The sequence below is a fragment of the Drosophila innubila genome (genome assembly GCF_004354385.1).
Source record: "Drosophila innubila isolate TH190305 chromosome 2L unlocalized genomic scaffold, UK_Dinn_1.0 4_B_2L, whole genome shotgun sequence".
Classification (NCBI taxonomy): Eukaryota; Metazoa; Arthropoda; class Insecta; order Diptera; family Drosophilidae; genus Drosophila; species Drosophila innubila.
Window position 1 is genome coordinate 19,238,585 of NW_022995372.1, and position 22,475 is coordinate 19,261,059.

The following is a 22,475-nucleotide window of genomic DNA, read 5'->3' on the forward strand; positions in this document are numbered from 1 at the left end:
AAACGATTTTAAACAGCGCGCCTTTGCAGATGTTAAGTGAGGAGTAAATTGATAATGAGGAGTCATTTGCAGGGTGGCAGTCGCTGGACCGGGTGGCAACGTTTGGGACAAAACAGTGATTTGAGAACAGTGCTGCCAGTATTTTAGGGGGAACAAAAACTGCTTTTGGGCTGGAAAGCATCGACAAATTTGTTTTTGTGGGCACTTTTGCACATTTTTACCAAAAAAATGAATAGAAAAACCAGCTGAAAATATATTAAAACAAACAAATTTCCAGCTAAAGCAATTTCAAAATTTTTCTAGCAAACGTATTCTCAACATAGCCAAAACTAGCTATAAAATAGCTATGTTAGCAACAGTGCTTTAAGGAAACGGCGCAACACATTGTTTGAATAATAAATACAAATTTTACATGTTTTAAGCGTTGAAAATGCCGCGTTCCAATGCGGCTGGAGAAGCGGAAAGCACGTGTAGCTACTGTCAGAATGTCATAGAGGATGACAACTATTTGGAGTGCCAGAATTGTGAGCAAAATGTGCACATCAAGTGTTTGCCACACGCGAGCACGCCAGGCGATTTGCTTGGTGATGTTTTCTTCGATTTCACGTGCATTAAATGTGTGAGCGAGGAACACACGGCGGGTAAAGAGACGCCCAAGGAGCGTTTTGTGAGGCAGCGAATACCTTGGCTGCTGGTGCTGACACTGACCATATACAATTTATCGATCAAGTCAAAGGGTTTAAGTCATCATGGATATTTCCACTGGCGGACGCACATCATTAGTTTTGTGGACAAAAACTGGAATTACATATTTGAGCCACGTGTGTGAGTGCGGGGAAAGGTGACAGACATAAAGGGACAGTAATAATAGTATTTTAATTCCATAGACGCCGTCGGAAGCAATGGACTGGTTCCGTTTCAGGCGCACTGTCGCACAACAGCCCGGAATACTTTCAATCCGGCGTAAATGTATGCCTCGAGCATGGCTGGTGGAAGCTGGCCAGGTCTAATCTAACGCCACGCAGCGTTCGCAAAGAATGTAAGTGATCCAAATTAACGCTTAGGCATTTTTAACTACATATGAGGATTACAGATGAACAGCGCACATTGGAGCGTCAACAACTGCGCACAGATCGATCACACAGATTGCCTCCGCTGGATGAGAATAGCTGCGGCAGTGATCTGTCTGTAACGGATCATCTTAGCGATGCACAGGCATCGACTTCAGCTTCAGCACCAGATGAAACCCCAGAAAGACTTCAACCACCGAACGAAGGCTGTGCGCGTGCCATGTGAGCGTAATATTATCCTTTATTTCATTTAAAATTATACTAATCCTTATGCCAAATACAGTCCCTACATGGGTCGTCTGCCCAAATCATATATCACAACAGTGGAAATGAAACAGGAGCAGCAGCCACCGCAGGAGGAGCAGACGGAGGAGGTCTCTCAATTGCAGCCGCTAAGCAGTGTTCAGGCTAGTCTCATGGATTTTCTGGCCGAGAGTCTGTGTGGCGATGACATGAGCTTGTTTATGCAGCCGCCTTTAATTGGTTCAAGCGGCAAAGGAGATTTCTTCATGTCCGAAGCGTTACTGGAGGCGCCCGGTAACAACACAAGTTTATTTGAGCTGGAACCCAACTTTGGCTTGCCACCAGCGAAAAGTGAAGCATCGGATATCAAAACAGTAGGAAAAGAAGCTACCATGACAATGCAACCAATAGAGAAGGAGGAGGAAGAGAAGGAGAAATCACAAACAAGCAGCGAAAGCGAACAGGAAATAATGGAAACAGAGCAACAGACTGAGGAGATCGATAATTATCAGCCACGTATTGTGCAGGTGACCAATTATCAGGCACAGGAGCAACAAGCACCACAAATCAAAAAGGAACAGGAGCAGGCAATCGAAGACAAGGAAGACATGGAAGTAGAACCACTTGAAAGCAGCATAATAAACTTGGAGCGCTGCAAACCAAGCGGTTTCACAAGACAGTTGCGTCGCAATTGGCCCTGGTTGCAGGAAGCCGATCAAGACGTCGAGCCTGTGGAGGCGTCACAGGGTCTCCAGCTAATAAGCGTCTATGAGGAGCAGCAGCTGTATCATCAACTGCACAAGATCTTTAAGCAGCAGCAACATACCGATATACCCGCCTATGTGCGCCGTCTCTATCGCAAGCTCTGTCTGCGCAAATGGAAACGTGAACACAATCGGCCCATTTTCAATTTGGACGAGCTTATTGATCCCATTGCTCGGTCACGTTTACAGTTGGCGAAGCAACAGCAGACACAGATACTAGATCGCTATCAGCTGCTGAAACTGGGCAACCCAGATGTGCGCAGTTCTTTCTACGCTCGCATTGTGGGCAAATCGGATTACGAACTCTTTGATTCGCCGTATACGAAACGTGTGCTCCATCCGTTTATCTATCGCAGTCAGAAGATGGCACCTCCTTGGCTACGGTTGATGTGTGAGCTACAGCATCGCGTAAATACATCCCATCCCAGCAGATCCACAATTGACTTTTGCTATGTGCGACCACAACATATACCAGCTGTCAATGCGCTCCTCCAAAGCGTTTTCTGGCCAGGCATCGATGGTGAGTGGACAACTCACTCTATCTCTCTTTAGATATGCCAATCTTTCTCCTCTATTTTTGCAGTGAGTGAATGCCTCACGTATCCGGATTACAGCGTTGTGGCGCTCTACAAGAAACTAGTGATTGGTTGTGGCTTTCTGGTGCCGGATGTGGGCTACAATGAGGCGTACATTTCCTTTATGGCCGTGCGTCACAATTGGCAACGCAGTGGCATTGCTAGCTTCATGCTTTATCATCTGATACAGACCTGCATGTCCAAGGATATTACGTTGCATGTCTCGGCCAGCAACTCGGCTGTGATGTTGTACCAGAAATTTGGCTTCAAGATCGAGGAAGTCATCCTGGACTTTTATGACAAATATTTACCAATCGACTCCAAGCAAAGTCGCAATGCATTCTTCCTGCGTTTAATGCGCTGATGAAGACAACTTCAATTCACAGCCAAGATGAGTTGCTAAATTTATGTAATTGTTATAATTAATATTAAATGTAATTTTAAGAAATAATTTAAATTCTATGTGACAGTTTTCTTTAGCCAAATTCAGTTTTTCTGATAGAATTGACTAAAGTTATAATCTGTCTGTTACATAGTGTAATAATTAAAAATCAATGTAGTTTTATCTTTAATTTTGTTATGTTTTTATTGTTTAAACCGAGACGTTATCAGTCCAATTATCTTAAGCAAATATTTTTTCCTCGCGTCGCTTTTTGGTGACCACTGTGCCGGGCTTGTGCTGCGCCTCCGGATGATTCGTGAGCTCTGGCGGACACACAGAAACCGGACTGGCGGTGACGCACTGCTTCAAGTCGTAGAAGAGAGCACTGTCGTCCTTGGTGACGAAAGAAATGGCCACGCCAGTCTTGCCCGCACGTCCCGTACGTCCAATACGATGTGTATAATCCTCAATGGACTTGGCCATGTCGTAGTTGATAACGAGGGAGACATCCTTGATGTCGATACCACGACCTGCCACATCGGTGGCAACCAATATATCCTTAGAGCCAGATTTAAGTGATGCCAATGCATATTCACGCTGCTCCTGTCCTTTGCCGCCGTGCAATGTGCAGGAATTGTAACCAAGCTTTTCCAATCCCTTGGCCAGGACATCGGCGCCCTTCTTCTGGTTCACGAAGATGATGACAGGCGGCTCGATGCCCGCCGAGAGGATCTGCATGAGCTTCTTGCGTTTGTCGTTCTCGCCCATCATGTAAACTATCTGGTTGGTGCGCTCCGTCGGTTTGCCCACGGATCCGATATAAACGGTGGCAGGACGACGCAAATAGGAGCGTGCCAAGCGCTCCACAGCCGGCGGCATAGTCGCCGTAAACATCACGGTTTGCCTGTACTTCTTCTTTGAGTAGAAGTTCTCCATAAGCTTCTTCTCATCCTCGGCTTCCTCCGTGTCGGGTTTGAGATTGGTCACAGGCATATACTCAAGAATCTTTTGCACATCCGGCTCGAAACCCATGTCAATCATACGATCCGCCTCGTCCAAGACAATGTATGTGCACTGATTCAGCACCAGGTAGCGATTCTCCAGCACATCTATCAGACGACCCGGCGTCGCAATGACAATCTCACATCCCAAGCGTAAACGGAAGCCTTGCTCCTCCCTGGACAAGCCTCCGACGACGACAACGGTGCGAATGCCCAGCGGTTGACCGAATTTGATGGTCTCCTCTTCGATCTGTTGTGCCAACTCGCGAGTGGGCGCCATTATAATGGCATATGGACCCTGATCCACATCCTCCAAGCGCTCAATCTTCGGCAGCGACTGAATCCACGAGAGCAGTGGAATGAGAAAAGCGAGAGTTTTACCCGATCCTGTTTCGGCCACGCCAATAATATCACGATTTTGCAGACCAATGGGAATGGCTTGACGCTGAATGGGAGTCGGTTCCTTGTAGCCCACGCTGTCGATGATGTCAGTGATTTCTTGTGGAAAACCAGACTCGCTCCAGCTACGAATTGGATTGGGGATTTTGCCGCCTTTGATGGTAATATTGTAGTCCTCGCGAAAGATGCGCCAATCACGTTCGGTCATCTCGTCGTTATCCTTTTCGGACCAGTGGCGATCGTCCCACTTTTGTTTGTCCTCCTTGCGCTTCATCTTCTTGAGTCGCACCTTTTCCTGCTCCTTTTCCGCTTCGGTGCGACGCTTTTCCAGCAAATCCCCGTAGAATTTGCTCTGTGTGCGCTTCTGTTCCTTGATGTCTATGCCAGCGACGTTGCCGCGTCCAAAGAACTGGACATGATGACGCTCCTTGTAGAGATTATTGTAATCTATGGAGGTATCCTCGCCAGCATCCCAGTCAAACACAAATTTGCGATCATTGAGACGACGCACACGTCGCTTCTTCTTCACAATGCCCAGATAACGTTCGCGTATGGCTTCCAGCTCCTTTTCCTTGTCCTTGTGCGTCAAATCCTCGACACGCTTGCTGTCTCTGTCGCGATCACGTTCTCCTCCGCCGCCGCCTCCACCGCCTCCGCCACGCTCTCCTCGTTCTCCACCGCGCTCGCGTCTCTCTGACTTTGTGGGCGCTGAAGGCGGCATGGAAATGGGCGGAGGTGCTGACGCTGTGGCAATGCCTGCAATTGACTTGCTGTTGGCCGATTGCATTTGCTCCCTGGCCGCATCTTGCGCGGCACGCATACGCTCCACTTCCTCCTGCCGTCGCTTGATTGCCTCGGCGGCACGCTGCTCCTTTGTGAGGAAAACGGGTTTGCTGCGCGCCTGCTCCTCTCGCTTTTTCTTGTCCAGCAGCTCCTCCAGAGACAGCGGCTCCTTTTTTACCTTCACGTCAGTTTTCTCGTCTTGCTGCTCATCTTCTGGCTTAGCAGCCGTGCTTGCAGTTGACGTTGCTGATGCATCCAATTTGGGCTTCTTTTCCGGCTCGCCATTGCGTGCTCCACGCTCGCGAGAACGTTCACGTACAGGACGCTGTCGCTCCGGCGAACGACCAACGCGTCTAGCACGATCCTCCCTGTGGAGTGACTTATTATTAGTACCATGTCTCCCATTCATGGATCACTTTACTTACCTGGAGCGTGAGCGCCGGTGGCGTCTGTCCTTCTCCCCCCTATCGAATTGTCTGTCGCGTTGCTCTCGCTCTCTCTCCCTCAGACGATCTCTGTCCCGGTTACGCTCTCGTTCGCGCTCTCTGTCTCTATCGACTGCGCCGACGGGACGCTCGTCCCTGTAGCGTTCCCGAGAACGCGAGCGTCGCTTTTTATCATTCACCATTTCTCCGTTTTTACTGAAAAATGTAATTTATCGCAGCTACTAAACGTTTAAGCGAAAACAAAACAGCTGTCACGAAATAAGAGATGAGCAACAGTGGCGGTAATGTATGCAGTCACAGTGACTGTTCAGCGATGCAGTGACTACCATAATAGAGTGTAATTGAAGGGCATATTTTAGTTAATAGTGGGAAAATAAATAAAACAATAGTACATTATAAGATATTCAACATAATTAAATTAGTTTAAAAATGATTTACCCATCTTGTTAGATTTGCTACACTGTGACTCAAATATCACTAAGCTCATCTCTTTGGCGTAGTGTGACCAAAAGTGCGCGTCAGAAAAATACCGACTATTTTTGTTAAAAAGATGGTTAAAATACTGACAAACAAGTGTGCAGTATGCCAGCTGTGTTTTTTAAGCCCCCGACCCTTTGGGGCTTTTGGGGACTCAGTTATACGCGATTTCTCTGACACACAACAGTACAATTATTAAAGAGAACTAGCGCTAGCGACAAATGACGCGTTGAACCAGAAATGAGAAAATAGATTAAAAAAAAGAAGAAAAAACATCAACGCAAACAAAAGAATCAAAGCGCTGTAAAGCGTCCCAAATAGAATACAAAAGCAATTCCTGTGATTTGCAGTAATTGTGGGCGTACTTTTTATATTATTACTGTGTGTGTGACTTGATTATTAGCAGCTGGCAGCTTAGCTGCGATGAGCATCAGCACCGATCAGGAGACGGCGCCCATAGCGTCGCCGCGTAACGGCAGCGCAGCGAATGTGTTTCGCAGCTTTGGCTCCCTTTTTGGAGCGGGAGGAGGAGCGGACAATGGACGTCCCATAACGCCGCAGTCTAGCGATGGATATGTGGAGTTTGGCATGCAGGATCCTGAACGCAATGGACGCACCTTGGGCACCTTTGCTGGCGTCTTCAGTCCCGTTGCTTTATCCATGTTCAGCGCCTTGGTTTTCATTCGTGTCGGTGAGTGACGTCACTTTGTTGATTGCCACTTGTGGTTCATCCGATTCTCATACTCTTTCTCTTTCCGCTTCACAGGTTATATTGTGGGCAATGCGGGCTTATATATAACGTTGCTGCAGTTCCTCATCGCTTATGCAATTCTGCTATTTACGGTCGCCTCTGTTTGCGCCATTTCCACCAACGGCGCTGTGGAAGGCGGGGGCGTCTACTGTGAGTAATAATCACAAAAAAAAACCTTTAACTTATACTAATCGTTTTATGTCTATTTTAGTTATGATAAGTCGCACTCTGGGATTGGAATTTGGTGGCTCCATTGGCACACTCTTCTTCTTTGCGAATGTTGTGGGCTGTGCCATGGCCATTTCCGGCTGCACTGAGGGCATCCTAAATAACTTTGGAGAGAACGGCTATTTCGTAAAAGGCAGCAATTTGTCTCTTCCCGATGGCGACTGGTATCGTTTCCTATACAGCAGCCTCATCAATACGAGCATGTTGCTGGTCTGCCTTGTGGGAGCCGCTCTCTTTGCCAAGACATCAGTGCTTATTTTGGGAACTGTGACCGTTTGCCTATTCGCAACCTATATCAGTTTTCTGGCCGTTGGCGCCACCAATGACACAGTAAGTATATCCCCGGCATGTGTCATAGACTCCAACATTTGTAATCAATCATCAACCTAAATCCCTTGTCAGCCTTATCAAAACTCTATCATGCCTTGCTATCGATATGGTCTAAGAAATATAGAAAAGTCCTGACTATATGTTCTCTGCTTGGTCAATTAGTATTTAGTTACGTGTAATTAAGGCCGGAATTATGTTAGTTTTCTACAGAATGTCGCATTGCTTTCATGTTTAACTATGGCTTATTATTGCAAAGTCTATATAGATAAAATTCCTTACGATTATTTAATGTCTTGGTCATTTTTGTTCAATTAAATATTGTTTTTAAACTAAAAGTAATAGTACGCGTATACATATACTTTGGTCTTATTTAAATGTCTTCTAGTTGTCAGAAATAACTATTTGTAAAAATACATTTTTATTTATCAAACTAAAATTTAAGTCAAAAAGATTATAAATAGAGTCAAACATTTCATAAATTTTACTAACTTTTAAATATTGCAAAATATTCACATTTCTTCTGGGTATTTTCACGAAATTTTATTAATCATTTAATTTTTAAAATTGTTCTTTATAAGTATGACGATATGGCAGATTTTTATTTTTAAAAAAAATTACAACTCAGAAAATATAAAAAAATACTTTTGCAAAGTATACAAAAAATGATTCAACATTAAAACAATATTTAAGCTCTCTTTTGGGTTTCCCTTTAAGTAAATTTTTTTTTAAGTTATATGGTCTGTATATTTTCTTTGTAGAATTTTGATTCTTTTGAGACAGTGCACTGCAAATGACTCGACTAGTGAATCACTTGAACTTTTGCTGATAAGAAACTAAACAATCCGTACATTCAAACATGAATATCATATTAATTATCAACTAAGTGCAATAATCTGCTGCTTATTAAATGAATGTTATCTGTATTTTGTGCTCTTTTCAACAGATTCCCGTGCCCTCAAAAAACGAGTTGTTGCCGAATGACACGAAATTTTTACCGTATACGGGACTCAGTTCCAAAACATTGAGTGATAATTTAGGATCGAATTATACCCGCGATTATACATCGGGTGGCAGCGATGTGGACTTTGCGACAACTTTTGGTGTGCTCTTCTCGGGCGTTACGGGAATTATGGCTGGTGCGAATATGTCTGGGGAATTAAAGAATCCCTCGAAGAGCATTCCATGGGGCACATTGTCCGCCGTGTGTTTCACATTTGTCTCGTACATCATACTCTCCTTCCTGATGAGCTGCACCACACCAAGTGTGACAATGCAGAATAATTATCTGTTCCTGATGCCCGTCAATCTTTGGCCACCATTTACCGCCGTTGGCATCATGACTGCTACCTTTTCCACGGCTCTCAGCAATCTCATTGGCTCCAGTCGCATTCTGGAGGCCCTCAGCAAGGATCAGGTCTTTGGACCGCTGTTGAACTTTGTGCTTCGTGGCACTTGGAAAGGAAATCCAATTTGTGCTGTATTTGTCAGTTGGGTTTTGGTTGAATGTGTGCTATTGATTGGATCATTCAATATCATCGCCCAAATCAACTCGGTGCTGTTTATGCTTTCCTATTTGGCCACAAATCTGGCTTGTCTGGGCATTGAGCTGACAGGTGCTCCCAATTTCCGACCGCTCTTCAAATACTTCAGCTGGCACACGTGTCTAGTTGGTCTTCTTGGCACGCTGATCATGATGTTTGTCATCAATCCAATTTATGCCTCCTCTTGCATTATACTCTGCCTGATCTTGGTCATCGCGCTGCATCTCTTTTCACCAGCCACCCAGGCGGCACAATGGGGTTCCATTTCACAGGCGCTGATGTTCCATCAGGTAAGTTGAGTTCTTGAATTTAATTAATTGTCTATTAATAAAACTCGCATTCTTTTTAGGTTCGCAAATATTTACTCATGCTGGATCCACGCAAGGACCATGTCAAATTCTGGCGTCCACAAATTCTGCTTTTGGTTTCCTCGCCACGTTCCTGCTGTCCTCTTGTGGACTTTGTCAATGATCTCAAGAAGAGTGGTCTCTATATCATTGGTCATGTCAAGTTGGGTGACTTCAAGGGCGTCGAGGACTCCGTTGAAAATCAGCAGTGGTGGGCATTCCTGGATCATATGCGCGTAAAAGCTTTCACAGAGGTCACAATCAGTCGCAGCATACGCGAAGGTGTGCAGCATTTGATACGCCTTTCTGGCATTGGCGCCATGAAACCAAACACAATTATACTGGGATTCTATGACAACGAAGCGCCTAAGGATTTCTTTCAAAAGTGAGTAGTGAATTAGCCCAGTATTCCATTATTGTTTCGAAATTTAATTTTTAACTGTTTGATTTTGTATTCAATACCAAACTTAATAATAGTTTAATAGTCTGTCGGTACTCAATTTTAGTAATTTTGCAATTCTCTTTTCAGTGGTTCCTCTCCATATAAAACTGATGACTTTAATGAGGGTGATATACAAAACTTTCCCATACGTCGTGATGGTCAACCCAAGCATTTTGAGGTGCAGGAATATGTGGAAATCCTGTGTGATACACTGCGCATGAAGAAGAATTTGTGTCTGTGCCGCAACTTCCAGCGTCTGGACAAGAACTTTATTGCCGTGTAAGTAAAATTAAACAATTAAATTTATTCATATATTAAATTGATTATAATTTTATTTGAATTTATAGAAGCAAACATGTAAAATACATAGATGTTTGGCCCATCAACGTGTTTAATCCCACAAGTGGCGATCCTTTTGACGTGGTATCTCTCTTCATGATGCAATTGGCAGTTATAATGTTGGCCAAGTGGAAGCATTTGCGTGTGCGCATCTTTCTATGCGAGACAAACGAAGAACGCACCATAGGGTAAATAATTCCACATAAATTTATCTTCTTGTTAGTTTTTAAATCGTATTCTTTTTACAGCACCTTTGAAACACAAGCTCCACAAATGGATGTTTTCCCTAAAATGAAGCTGGAGCAGTCTCTTAAGGAGCTGCGCATTACTGCAGACATTATAGAGATACAGGAATGGAGTAGAGATACGGAATTTACGCGACATGCACGCATTCTTAAACAATTTACGGGTCAAGCGGATGAAGCCTTGCTGGATGATGGCGATGAGATCGCCGAGGATAAGTTCAATCGTTCGCTGTTGTACATGCAGCGTGTAAATCAAATAATACGCGATCGTTCCGATCAGACTGCTTTATCATTTATATATTTGGCTGCGCCGCCAATCACAACTCTACCGGATTTCAATGATCGCAGCGCCAGCTACGTAGAGTTGCTTTCCGAGCTGACAGCTGAGCTCCCCCCAACGATTCTGGTGCATGGCGTCAGCACAGTGACCTCGACAACGCTTTAAGCGTAATGAGATTGCAACGGGCGACAGTGATAGCAAATGTAATACATACACACACATGTTCAACTGAGGGTTAAGAAATTACCCCATGAAACCAAATTTAACTAGATGTCTCTCCCACTGTTTAATCACTATTTGTATGAGTATATCATTTATAATACGTACTTTGTGTTTTGTGTGTGTATAAGCTACAAGCTGTAGAAATTTTTATCATCATTTTATACTGTTAAAAACATTATAACAACAATCACGACTACGACTCTCTCTCTCTCTCTCTCTAATATCATCAATAATTTGTACCAATTATCATATCAACGTTAATTAACAACTAATTTAATATTTAACACCAGGCGGCCCATTTAAGTATGAATATAAGAGTAAACAATATAAATACATATATTTATCATTTTGTGCTCACATCAATATTTGAGTAATTGTGATCTGCGAGCAAACAAGTATTAGATAAATCAGTTGATAGCAACATTCATTTAGTTTTTAAAACCCACAGTTTAATGTTTTAAATAATATTATGATAAATATTGTTTAATTTACTGTGAATACGATTATTTATACTAATACAAGTTCTTTCCAATAATAATATCATAAATGAACAATTGAGATATGCCTTAATGTACGACTTTGATTTAAACTTTAACTGTTGTTCGTTTATCAGCTCTTCACTTAACACTTCTTAAGAGTCCTTTACCGCTACCATTAAATGCTTATTAAGATAAGTTTCATTCTTTTGGGCTCGTGTGTTAAAAGGGACACCGTTTATCGAACGGCAGTCGCAATAGAGTCATAAATGTCAGAGAATGCTGCCTCGTACCGCTATTTATGTGATGACAATTTATGATACTCATCAAGGAGCAACTACAACAATCACTACCTGGCTGATTGCCTGCCCGTCTGGTCAAAAGGTCCTTTTGAAGTACCTAACTATGGAGTTACCTGTGTCCCGTGTTTGTTTTCCAAATCACGGTTAAGTGTCAATAAATTCTGCTTTAAACGTTGCAATTGCCTGACACATTTTGGGCTATCAGACGTGAGGCCTAACGGATATGTTGATATGGCTACGTTTAAGACGGAGGAATGGGGTAGTAGCTGCTCCCTGACGTGTGGCTTAAGTTATGGCAATATTTTTTCATTTCTCAGAATAAAAAAATTTAAAAAACTTGAAATTAAATTTTCTTTAATCTAATCCTTGAAGCGACACACAGTCTGGCTTGCCACACAAAACAAATTTCTGGAGAAGTAAATATTATAACATATATGTAATATCTCATAATGCTCGAATATTACATGGTAATTTGGCCCTCAGGCCAAATTGAAGTGCTTCTTCTCACAAAAGAACAACGAACAAAATGCACTTGCCCATTTTATTTCTTTGTCTTTTTGAACAAAAGGGCTGCGGTTTGGGTTTGGGCATTTTCTTCTGGTTTTTCCCAGAGACAATAGATCTCGAGATTCCCCGAGTGACAAAAGAACAACAATCTCACGCAATTCTCGTACTCTCACTTGACTTCTAATCGCATTTTCGCAATTTAGCGCCAACGTATAATCCGCACAACGAAAACGATTAATCTAAATGTTTGAAGAGAAGAAACACGCATGGGATTATCATCAGTAGGCCTATTGTTGGCCTGATACAAGGTTCAACTTTCAGTCAGAACCGCCTCCTACTTGTAAGTAGTTCTATTGTTGCTATTTTGACAAGGACATGGAGATGAAACTGGCCAAATGTTGGGCAGGTAAACGGCATGCTAATTGGAAATTTCCCTCAACCAAAAGAGAGGGGGCGTTACCGATCTTTAGCTGATCTCAGAACGTAGACAATCGCGATCCTTTCGCTAGAAATTGCAGCATAATGTCGAGTTATTCTGCGGTCGCGTGGCACATCGATCAGTGGATCGTCATCATCATCAGAAGCCTGTGAGCGTCAAGATCAAACGTCACGATCAGTTTTGTCTTTTGTCGGCGATCTGAGGATCAAGGATCAGCAGCAGCATCCGTATGCCACTGTCCGATCTTTGTTCTTGTCAATTTGTGTGAAATATCAGCGTCCACATCATTTGTACGTTTTAGCCATGCCCGGCGCTCGTCTTGGCCCTTGTTTTGGCCGTTTTCTTTAGAAATGCAGCGAACTGTTCGAATTGATTTCCTTTTTTCTCTGTCGAGTTAATTAACCTTTCGTTGCGGCATCTTAAAAGTGGGCGGCAGCCCCCGTCTGATGACCGTGAAAAGTCGAGCACGTCATTTGGAATGTGCATAATGGAATAAGTTGAAGATGAATACGAGTATTATCATACAATCCAATGCAAAAATTGCACCCACAGCATGACAAGTAATTTTTTTGATCTTGTCCTAACTTTAATTTGAGATAACCTTTTCATTCATAACCTCTCTCATATTTACTATACTTGAGCAATCCCAATTCAATGGCTATTATGAATTAATAGAAATTGGAAGTAAACTTTTCAGTCGTTTAAGAATTAATTGGAAAGTAAACTAAAATCAATTTTTTTATTTACATGCAGAATTAATAAATGTATCAAATCATGTTCACAGAAACTATTTGCATGAAATTGGTTTAGTTTTAACACGAATATAGGAAACGAGAATATGAAAAGTTTGAAGACCTTATAATATTTGATAAAAATTTAAAAAAATAAAATAATTGCTATAATAAAACAAAAAATGTTTCAAAATGTATTTCAATAACTTTTGTAAGAAAGTAACTTTCTGCATATTCCCGATTTTAAAACGATTAAATTAACATTTAATGAGGTATGATTTAAAAAAAATTCAGTAAATTTTATTTGAATATTAATCAGTTTAATTTTATATCAGTGTACTTAAGTCTTGCCTTAAATAATTTGTTTCTTTGCAATTATTTGCTATTTGTTAATAATATCATGCTTAAATAATAATTTTAAATATTACTATCAAGCAAGTTGTTACAAAAATATAATATTTATTTTTAATATTTTGTATTTTTTTTATAGGTCGCTTATATAATCCAAATCACTTTGATTTTAAGATAATGTAAACTTTTCTCCTCGTTATCCAAAAAATTGCCTACGTTTATTTTTTGGAGTTTTTCATACTAAAGTCAACCATCTTTAAATTAATTGATTGCTTTAAATGGCAAACTTAAATTGATTTTTTCTTAAACCATTGACTCTTACATTTTAAACTCGACTTATGCTCACAAGTTAAACGTGTGAAGATTCTTACTCGTCATTATATGTTTTGCGGTAGTTTTTGCTGCTTTCTCAAAGAAAGCGAACCATAAATGTTTATTTGTGACCCAATAAAGTGAGGGTACTTGGACAATGGCTAAAATCGAAAGTACAAAACCGCACACGAAAAACGGATGCTTCAGGAGCTTGGAGAAATTTGGTCAGAGCATTTACTGGAGGATCGCTAGACCACAGTCCAGACATGCAAAGTATAAGAAATTGGCCAGCAATTTGGCTACTGGCCCACAATGTGGTTTACATGTGATCGATTCAATACAAAGTTATTTATTTCCATAAAAAGTTCAAAAGCGATGCTTTGTGTATAAATATTGACCTTGGCAACAATTGTGTTTGCCACATGAAATTAAATATTCATAAAATGTAAAAAGACAAGACGAGCGACAACAAAAGAACTTGAAGAAAATGATATGTGATTATAGGCAGGTCAACACAAAGCGAGACCTCTCGTTGCATGCGGATTCCCGAGGCAATTAAACGTTCTGACCGCAAGCCAATTTGGGGCACGGGTTGCAGGTAAGGCAGGTATTGAAAACAGGATCCGAAGAGGCTCAGCGAATCAGGTAACAGCAAAGGGACCTCGTTTTAGCCAATCAACGTTGGCCTGCATTTCGACCTGCATTCGGTATTTAAGAGCCGCCTGTTCCTTGGGCCATTGTCAGTTATCCTTTGGATTGTGCAAACTCAACATGTTGACGAACAACGAACTCTTCGAGCATTTCTACTACAGCGCAGGGAACAGTCATGAGACTGATATGGATGCGGAGGCGATCTTTGGCAATGGCGATGCCTATCAGCAGCTGGAGCAATTGATGTATCAGCAGCAGGATCAGGATTTCAGCGGCAGTGCGGACAGTCTCTCTGACGGCACCAACAGTTGCTCTCAGGAGCTGTACTATGATACGCCAGCGGTGCTGGAATTGGAACAAATGCTCAGCGCTCAAACGGAACAGCACCAGCAAATTGCAACTATTGGCCAATCTAAATACCAAACAAAAGCCGCCAAATATTGGTCAAAAGCATCACGCAGTAAGCCATACGAAATGAGTGTCTCAAATTTAGGCCAGGATCTGGATGAAGACCAGACTTGCGGTCCCGAAGTCCTGCGCAAGCGTCGACTGGCAGCCAACGCTCGGGAGCGTCGTCGAATGAACAGCCTGAATGATGCCTTTGACAAGTTAAGGGATGTGGTGCCCTCTTTGGGTCACGATCGACGACTCTCCAAGTACGAGACATTGCAAATGGCGCAAGCGTACATTGGAGATCTCCTCACGCTCCTCTCTAGGGATTACTAAGTGGATCAGATGGAGAAAACTACAAGTACGTGTTGAGGCAACACTTGAACCTAGTGTAAACTTTTAAAGGCTGTTAGTTTAAGTTTGGTGTACAAGCAATTGTTATAAGATTTATTATTTATAGCGTAATATTTGATTAAATATAAACATGAATGAAAAAAATTTAAGAGTTCTTCATATGGGATTGGGGATAACTGTACTATTAATTAATAACTATGAAATTATAAATGAGTCATAGGATCAAAGAAAAATATAGATTATAGACATGCATTTATTTCTTGATTAAAAAATCTCTTCGTCAGTTACTTTTATTTTAAAATCCAAATTAGCTAAAAATAAATAAGCCCCGCACTTCGAAAATAAATAGAAAAAAATAGAACCTTTGGTGTTGTGTTAAATAAAAATACGGGGATATATTAAGTTTGTTAAAAAAAGTAAGATACAGGCAGAAGGATATCATTGCATATATCATTAAGTTGCTATAGCACTGATCGTAAAAATCAAGAAAAACTTTTCTGTGAGATATACAAACAAACTGATGGAGTAATTATTTAAGGTAATCTTATTTATCCTGACCAAATTTTCTTTCAAATCATTTAAATTTTCTTTTGGTAAGTTTCTATGGGCTTTCATTTCTTCTTATGCCCTCGGCAGGACATTAATTCAAAATTTTTCACATCAATCAGTTCGCTATTTATGCTTACGTCAAAGGAAAAAGGTTATCCTTGAGAACCCACTGGCATTTTATGTTTAAGAACTACATATTATTAAGTAGTAGGAAAGTAACGCCTACAAACTGGAATAGAAGTCAAAACAAGAGTTTGCCGACACGATTGATGAGTTCCGACTTCCGACATCAAGAACAGAAAACAAATCAACTCTTAACAGAGGTGATTAACTGCCAACCGTCAACGTCAACAGGTAAACAACACAAGCCGCCTTCTTAGATCCTGTTTCCAAAGGGCACATCGAAATTGATTTAAACGAGGGTACTTATGATATTTAAATAGTTTGGAAAAAACAACAACGATTTCAACTTTAAATATCACATCAATATATATTTATTTATACAATTTCAAATTTACGACTAGGCTTAACTAAAATATACTATGAACTTAAAGACTAACTAAAGATCTACATGTATGTTACGTATATATATACTCTAAGTATTAGATTACTTTGTATCGCCTATACAAATGTGTCATTAATATGCCAATTGTATTGCTTATGGCAAAATTTGTACTAATAGGTGATATGACAAGATGAATTTCGAGTTTGGAATGAAAGTTCCCCTCTTATTCGGCAAGTGGCGTTTAAGATTCAGATGCATAGTAAATTTTTTTAAGCTTAGGTTTTCTAGAAGAGAGTCAAATTGTTTATTATTAAAGTCAGTCTTGTTTAAAAAATTTGAAAGGCATTCAAACTATCTAAACAGAGCCCGCCATTCCCAAAGTATTGTCTACAATATCGATAAATAGAGCCCCATATCAGTCAGTCGGTTAGTTGATATACTTTAAATGAAATGTTTAAAAGAAATCATTCTTTATTTAATTTGAAATTCTTTTCACGAGATTTTCATCTTTTTTTTACCAAACAAAGATTGGTTGATGTATAATAATTATTTGATTGCTTTATGTGTAGACATTAAGTGTAGAGCATACAACTTTGGCATGACCGAAGTTCAAATTGATTTTGGTTCTAATTACAATTACATTTATGTATATTTACAAAATACTTTTGCTTAAATTATTAAATTAATATTAATGTGTGTGTGTCTATACGCTAAGGCAATATTACATTTTAAGGAAATTTTATTGTTACTAAAAGAAGTCTTTGAAATTAGATTTTTTTTGATTGATTAACTTAGGATCGCTGACTACAGACTATACGCTAATATCGCACAAGACGTGATTGCAGAAACCCACCATTGCATTGCGATAAGATCATCTCATTAAAAACTCATTTTTTTAATGTTGAATCGGAATAGTCCGCTGATGAATAAAAGCATGTAATAAATTTACTCAACGTAACTCACATTTTTATTCAACATGCTATATAAACGATTATATTCAAGTGTCCCATTAAATTGATTAAAAATGTATTTATATAATTTATACATTAGATCGAGACAACGATTATGGGAAGGCAACGACCAAACAAAAGACTGTCATATAAATATATTTGTTTATAAATATATGTAGTATATTTTTATAAGAGAATTGCAAAACTGTATGCTTAAAATTATTTACTTTGATAGACGCGATTTATTGATTCCTGGTGCTTCAATGTGTGATTAGTTTATTTATAATAGTCAACGATCCGCAGCTTATCAGGATGTCAATTAAAACTACGTGGTTATGGATTTTTGCGCATGTATATGTGTGTCTGTGTCTAAGGTAAAAATCCAAATGAGATAAGTTGACTAATAACTAAAAACTTTGCACTTGCGTACGGCATTGTGTGTGTGTGTGTGTGTATATGTGTGTGTTATCTATAGAAGCTACAATACGTAATTACATCCAAGGTTTACCACGCATGCGCCCGCGACCACCGCCAGCGCGCATCGGACCGCCCCCACGCTGAAAGAACGGACGTGGACCAGGAGGTCCACCTTCAAATTGTCCGGGCATGCGTTGATAATTGGGCCTGTAAGGTCCCGACCAGCCGCGACCACGTCCACGTCCGCGCGGCATGTTATCCGGACTGTTGCCAAATGGCTGAAATTGTGGAAATTGTGGTCCGCCAGAGAAAGGCGGCCTTGGCGGTGGCGGCACACCGGCTGCTCCATTGTTGCCCTCATTGCCATTCCAGGGCATGGGCGGTTGCATTTGGTTCCACGACTGCTGTGGTGGTGGTGGCAACGGTGGTTGCTGTTGTTGTTGTTGCTGCTGCTGTTGCATTTGTTGTCCTTCCGTCTGCATGTCCTGCATGTTACCAGTGGATGTTGTTGCTAAGAAACTGCTGTTAGTATCCCATTGAAATTCGGGCGGCGTCTCTAACAGCGCTGGACGAGAAGGTGTCAAAGCGCCATTGGCATCCAGCTCACCATCTGCATTCTCTAACTGTAGCAGCTCCGCATTGCCATCTACATCGAGTTTGTTAATAAATAAGAAACTGTCAACTAAAGCTAAGAATTTGGCCAAGACCGTCAACGGCTATTACCTCGCAGTGATTCGTCCAAATCCTCGTCAGACATGTCCATGTCAACAACCATATCTGCGGGATCATAGCGCGCAGAGCCATCTATACGCTCCGGTTCTGAAGAGGAGCCTGCAAATTTAACACATAAGAGTGTGAGTATATATAGTTGAATTTCTAGATGAGTGTTCAAGCTTACTGGCATTTGATTTGTGTGGCGAGCTTGTCTTTTTAACGTAGCTGCCAGGCGGCGCCATCATGGGCGAACTGTTCCCCAAGCTGCGAATGGCGCTTCCGCTTTCCTCGTTTTTCCCAGAAGACGCTTTGCGATAGTCGACATCTCCACCGCCAAAACTCTGCAGGGTAACATTGTTTAATTAATTGGCAAGAATATATGTACAGTAAAGCCTAACAAGTTGACCAGCTGAATAAATGCAATACAATTTGTGACTTAATTAAAAATTATACCACAGCTTAATTATGTTTCACATAAATCTTGTGAGGAATGAGGGTATAACAAATTGACTTAGTAGTAGATTTACAAAAGCAAATGCTTTTTTTTCTACATAGGAGTATTATAGGTCAACTTAGGCAGCTTTCACTGTATGTGCATGTCGCACCTTTTCAGCACCGCCCGGCGATCCTGTAAGCGATATTAAATTCCTATGATCAATGTCCACCAGTTGCCGAGTTTGCTCATCGCTCAACGCTGTCTTAGGTCGGAAATTGAATGCTGGTGGCAATTGAACCGTGCGATGATCCACATCTTGTGCTCCCAAACCTGCAGCATTGTGATGCTCACTGTACTCGATGGGTGCACCGTTGCCCTTGCGCTCGAAATGTGGTGGCGAGTGCGGCGTCGATTGTGGTTGTGGCGTGTAGCTGGAGCTGGCACCGCTGCTATTCAAGCTGCTGTCGAGCGGCGTCCATGTCATGCTCATGTCCCAGGTGCTGTTGAAATCATCGACACTGTTTGTCGATGCCAATGGTGGTGGCATTGGTGGTGGTGGTGCCATCGAATTGCTGTTCAAAGGCGCGGGTGTATACTGACTCTCCGTCTGGCCATAACCATGATGTGGTGGCGGCGGCGGTGAATATTCCTGCGATGAATCACCAAAAATAGGCGGCGCTGGCGGTGGAAGCAAATTGCCATAACTTGTCTGCACCTGAGCAGGATTGTATTCATCACTGGCATTGTTGCCACCAAGTCCAGGAATGCCACTCGTGCTACTGCCATTAGCACTGCTGCGGCCATAAGGTTCCGGCTTGTAATAATTGGCGCTGGGCGTATAGCTCTCATCATCCGAACGTGAACCAATCACTTCAATAGCGCTGCCACGATCCTTGCCAACAGACTCGCGTTTAAAGTCATTAATGTCAAACGGCAGCTGTCCGGCATCCAGGTAACTGGCAAAACCATTCAGACCGCCACCGCTGAATAAGTTCTGTGGAAAAGAATATATAAATAAGATTGATCAGTCTTTAATTATAGCATAATCTTACCGATCCCAGCGGTGAATTGGTTTCATCCGGCAGCTGTAGGTCCGCATCGCGTTCCGGCGACGGCGCATTGATATCCGGTGAGGGTATAGGACTGGACAGAGTGGGTATTACCTCATCCAGCTTGCGTTTGACTATTTTAATGCGTGTGCCGAAGCTTTTATAGGCCTACGGAGAATTATAAGATTTAATAATACTCACTTGGAACAAGTTATCTGAAGTTATAGTCAGTTTTCATGGGTACTTACACTTGCAACTACTTTGACTTCGCGTCCCTGATGTTCGTAAAACTTTTTGGCCGCCTCAATAGTTTCCATCACCGCCTTCCGGCACTTGATCTCATTCTGCAGATTCTTGTTGTATGCATTGATGAAGGCCACGCAACGTTCCAGCTCCTTTTCAATGTCGCCCGAATGACTTTTATCCTTTAACTGCTGCTTGATGGCCTCTATTTCAAAATTTGGTGGCTTTGGTAGCTTTTTCATGCTTTTGTCCGTCGTCTCGGCCAATTCAACGCATTCCCTGACCTGTGCGATGAGCGTTGTATTCTGATACTCATTGCCAGGATCTGTGTTTGCTGGGGCTTTCTTTGGCGGCGCTATATTGAGCAGACCGCTCAGATCACTGAGAAATTCCTCATTGTAGATTTCACGTTGTTCCCAGATTTGAAAAATACGCAAGATTTTACCTTTGACACGTTCATCGCTGTGTGAAGAAAGTGAAATTAGTTAAGGCTTAGTATAGAATAAAAAGAACTCCCAAACGAGGTAAAGGTTGAGTGATTCTAATATTCAATTTTGTGACGAATGATATTATGTTTAACATATATTTTATTCTAAAATAAAAAAACAAAATAGTATGGCCGAAATTAGAGCGCTAACAGAATCAAATACTTTCAATTATACCGAAACCAAAAAACCGAATCGTGCGATTAGTAACCGATTTATGTGTAATATTTACATTCAGTTAAATAAATAATTAATTTTATGTATACCTAAACGTGTAATAATCGATTTTGAAACAAATATTTATTTTACATTTGAATATCAATCTTATTAGATTGATCTTTTTTGTAATCAAAGAATTTTTGTTTTTTTTACAACTAATTTTTTTTGTTTCTCGAAATCTTACCGGTTTTTCGAAACCGTGATATACAAAAAATCGGTAAACCCTAACTGAAACGGATATTCTTTTTTGTTTGATACCCTGGTTTATATATTAAGAACTGACTGTTTGCTTCGACGCTAGTGGAACTGGGATTTACAGAGTATATGGCTGTCGTTCTCTGCTACTTACCGCACCATTGTGGTCGCTCTCTGCAGCGCTGTCGCCCAGCACTCGACAAACTCGTAGCGTTTGCGTTTGCTGTACTGTATAACATCATTGGCCAGGTAAAAGAGAACCAAGCGATGATCCACGCGGACTGCAAAGAGATTTGGTTTTCAGCTGATCAGGTTTAAATGGGGAAACTGATAGAACGCACCTCGTTTGAAGACATTTAGCCAGCATTGTATGATCTTCTTGTGATTCAGGCGATGCTGCAGGCACCAGTTGGACATTTCCTGTATACACTCCTGCGTGTCCTTAAGCGCTTCCAGGCGCGTCTCGAACAGCTCCTCATCGAAGGCTTCACTTGTTTTGGACATTTTTCAAATGTGTCTCGCACTGCTCAGCACATTACAGCGGCAATTTTAATGTTTACAGTGTTGTTATTTTCCCAATAGATAGTTTTGTTTTTTTTTCGCCCAGTTTTTTCTACGACGGCGGCGGCGACTTTTTCTTCTTCACACACAAACACGCGCACTTTTTTCACCCACTATTAAACTGTACTATTTCGCAATTTATTTATGTGCATGTTGTTCCTATTCCTGCAGCTAAGTGGTGTTTTTGTTTTGTACATTTATTACACTAAAAATTGCACGCGGTTTTGCAAAAATTGTTGTTTTTCTCGCGAGTTGTATTTTTTTATAATAACGCACGAAAGAGTCACCGTTTCGTTCTGAAAAGATCAAATGAACGGCTCATTGAATTAAAAGAGTGAACTTATTCATGAGCTACGTCGGTAATTTTACAGAACAAAAATTACCGATAGTTTAAAAGTCTGGCAGACTTCCAATTCTATAAAAGTGCGAGCAACCTGGCAGCTCCAGGAGACGCGCGCAATATTTAAGATTTTAACGAACTATTTTTTTAAACAGCAAAGATGTAAATTTATTTATTCTGTTTAGTTGTGTATTCAGCTGCTTCTTATTTTAGTGCTTATATTAAATTAAACTTAGGGATTTTGCTATATTTGTTTTGTTGTTTAAATTGACCGCCTAGCTGAATAGTTGGCAGCTCTGTACAGGATATATATTTGGTTTTAATACAAGCATTTGGCATTACTACCAGAACATCTGGTAATTATTAAATACTGAATAAATTAGAACGCGTAATTGGTCGCGTGCGTCCACACTGATAAATGTAAATACAAGGGG

The 22,475-nt window shown here is 41.2% G+C and overlaps 5 protein-coding genes across 5 annotated transcripts; 3 read left to right on the plus strand and 2 right to left on the minus strand.

Annotated features, from left to right (window-relative positions):
* The first annotated feature begins 373 nt into the window (after nucleotides 1-373).
* LOC117780396 (cysteine-rich protein 2-binding protein) lies at nucleotides 374-3,224 on the plus strand. Its single transcript, XM_034616907.1, has 5 exons — nucleotides 374-825; nucleotides 888-1,039; nucleotides 1,094-1,292; nucleotides 1,354-2,597; nucleotides 2,661-3,224. Exons 1-5 carry the CDS (start codon nucleotides 431-433, stop codon nucleotides 3,014-3,016), a joined length of 2,346 nt encoding a protein of 781 aa, XP_034472798.1. The 5' UTR covers nucleotides 374-430; the 3' UTR covers nucleotides 3,017-3,224.
* Nucleotides 3,210-5,911, minus strand: LOC117780394 (probable ATP-dependent RNA helicase DDX23). The gene is made up of 2 exons (XM_034616906.1): nucleotides 5,643-5,911; nucleotides 3,210-5,585 (listed from the first exon to the last, which is right to left on the minus strand). The coding sequence occupies exons 1-2, from the start codon at nucleotides 5,843-5,845 to the stop codon at nucleotides 3,275-3,277; spliced, it is 2,514 nt and encodes an 837-aa protein (XP_034472797.1). The 5' UTR covers nucleotides 5,846-5,911; the 3' UTR covers nucleotides 3,210-3,274.
* A 652-nt stretch (nucleotides 5,912-6,563) lies between these two features.
* LOC117781131 (solute carrier family 12 member 9) lies at nucleotides 6,564-11,439 on the plus strand. Its single transcript, XM_034617860.1, has 8 exons — nucleotides 6,564-6,831; nucleotides 6,907-7,041; nucleotides 7,103-7,449; nucleotides 8,393-9,280; nucleotides 9,340-9,722; nucleotides 9,867-10,058; nucleotides 10,127-10,306; nucleotides 10,367-11,439. Exons 1-8 carry the CDS (start codon nucleotides 6,564-6,566, stop codon nucleotides 10,806-10,808), a joined length of 2,835 nt encoding a protein of 944 aa, XP_034473751.1. The 3' UTR covers nucleotides 10,809-11,439.
* A 3,315-nt stretch (nucleotides 11,440-14,754) lies between these two features.
* On the plus strand, nucleotides 14,755-15,441 carry LOC117779974 (basic helix-loop-helix transcription factor amos). Its single transcript, XM_034616332.1, has one exon. It carries the CDS (start codon nucleotides 14,755-14,757, stop codon nucleotides 15,358-15,360), a length of 606 nt encoding a protein of 201 aa, XP_034472223.1. The 3' UTR covers nucleotides 15,361-15,441.
* Nucleotides 15,442-16,397: 956 nt separating this feature from the next.
* Nucleotides 16,398-22,006, minus strand: LOC117781521 (regulation of nuclear pre-mRNA domain-containing protein 2). Its single transcript, XM_034618290.1, has 8 exons — nucleotides 21,482-22,006; nucleotides 21,295-21,421; nucleotides 20,247-20,703; nucleotides 20,002-20,166; nucleotides 19,119-19,943; nucleotides 18,698-18,854; nucleotides 18,523-18,630; nucleotides 16,398-18,445 (listed from the first exon to the last, which is right to left on the minus strand). The coding sequence occupies exons 1-8, from the start codon at nucleotides 21,642-21,644 to the stop codon at nucleotides 17,874-17,876; spliced, it is 2,574 nt and encodes an 857-aa protein (XP_034474181.1). The 5' UTR covers nucleotides 21,645-22,006; the 3' UTR covers nucleotides 16,398-17,873.
* Between the last annotated feature and the right edge of the window lie 469 nt (nucleotides 22,007-22,475).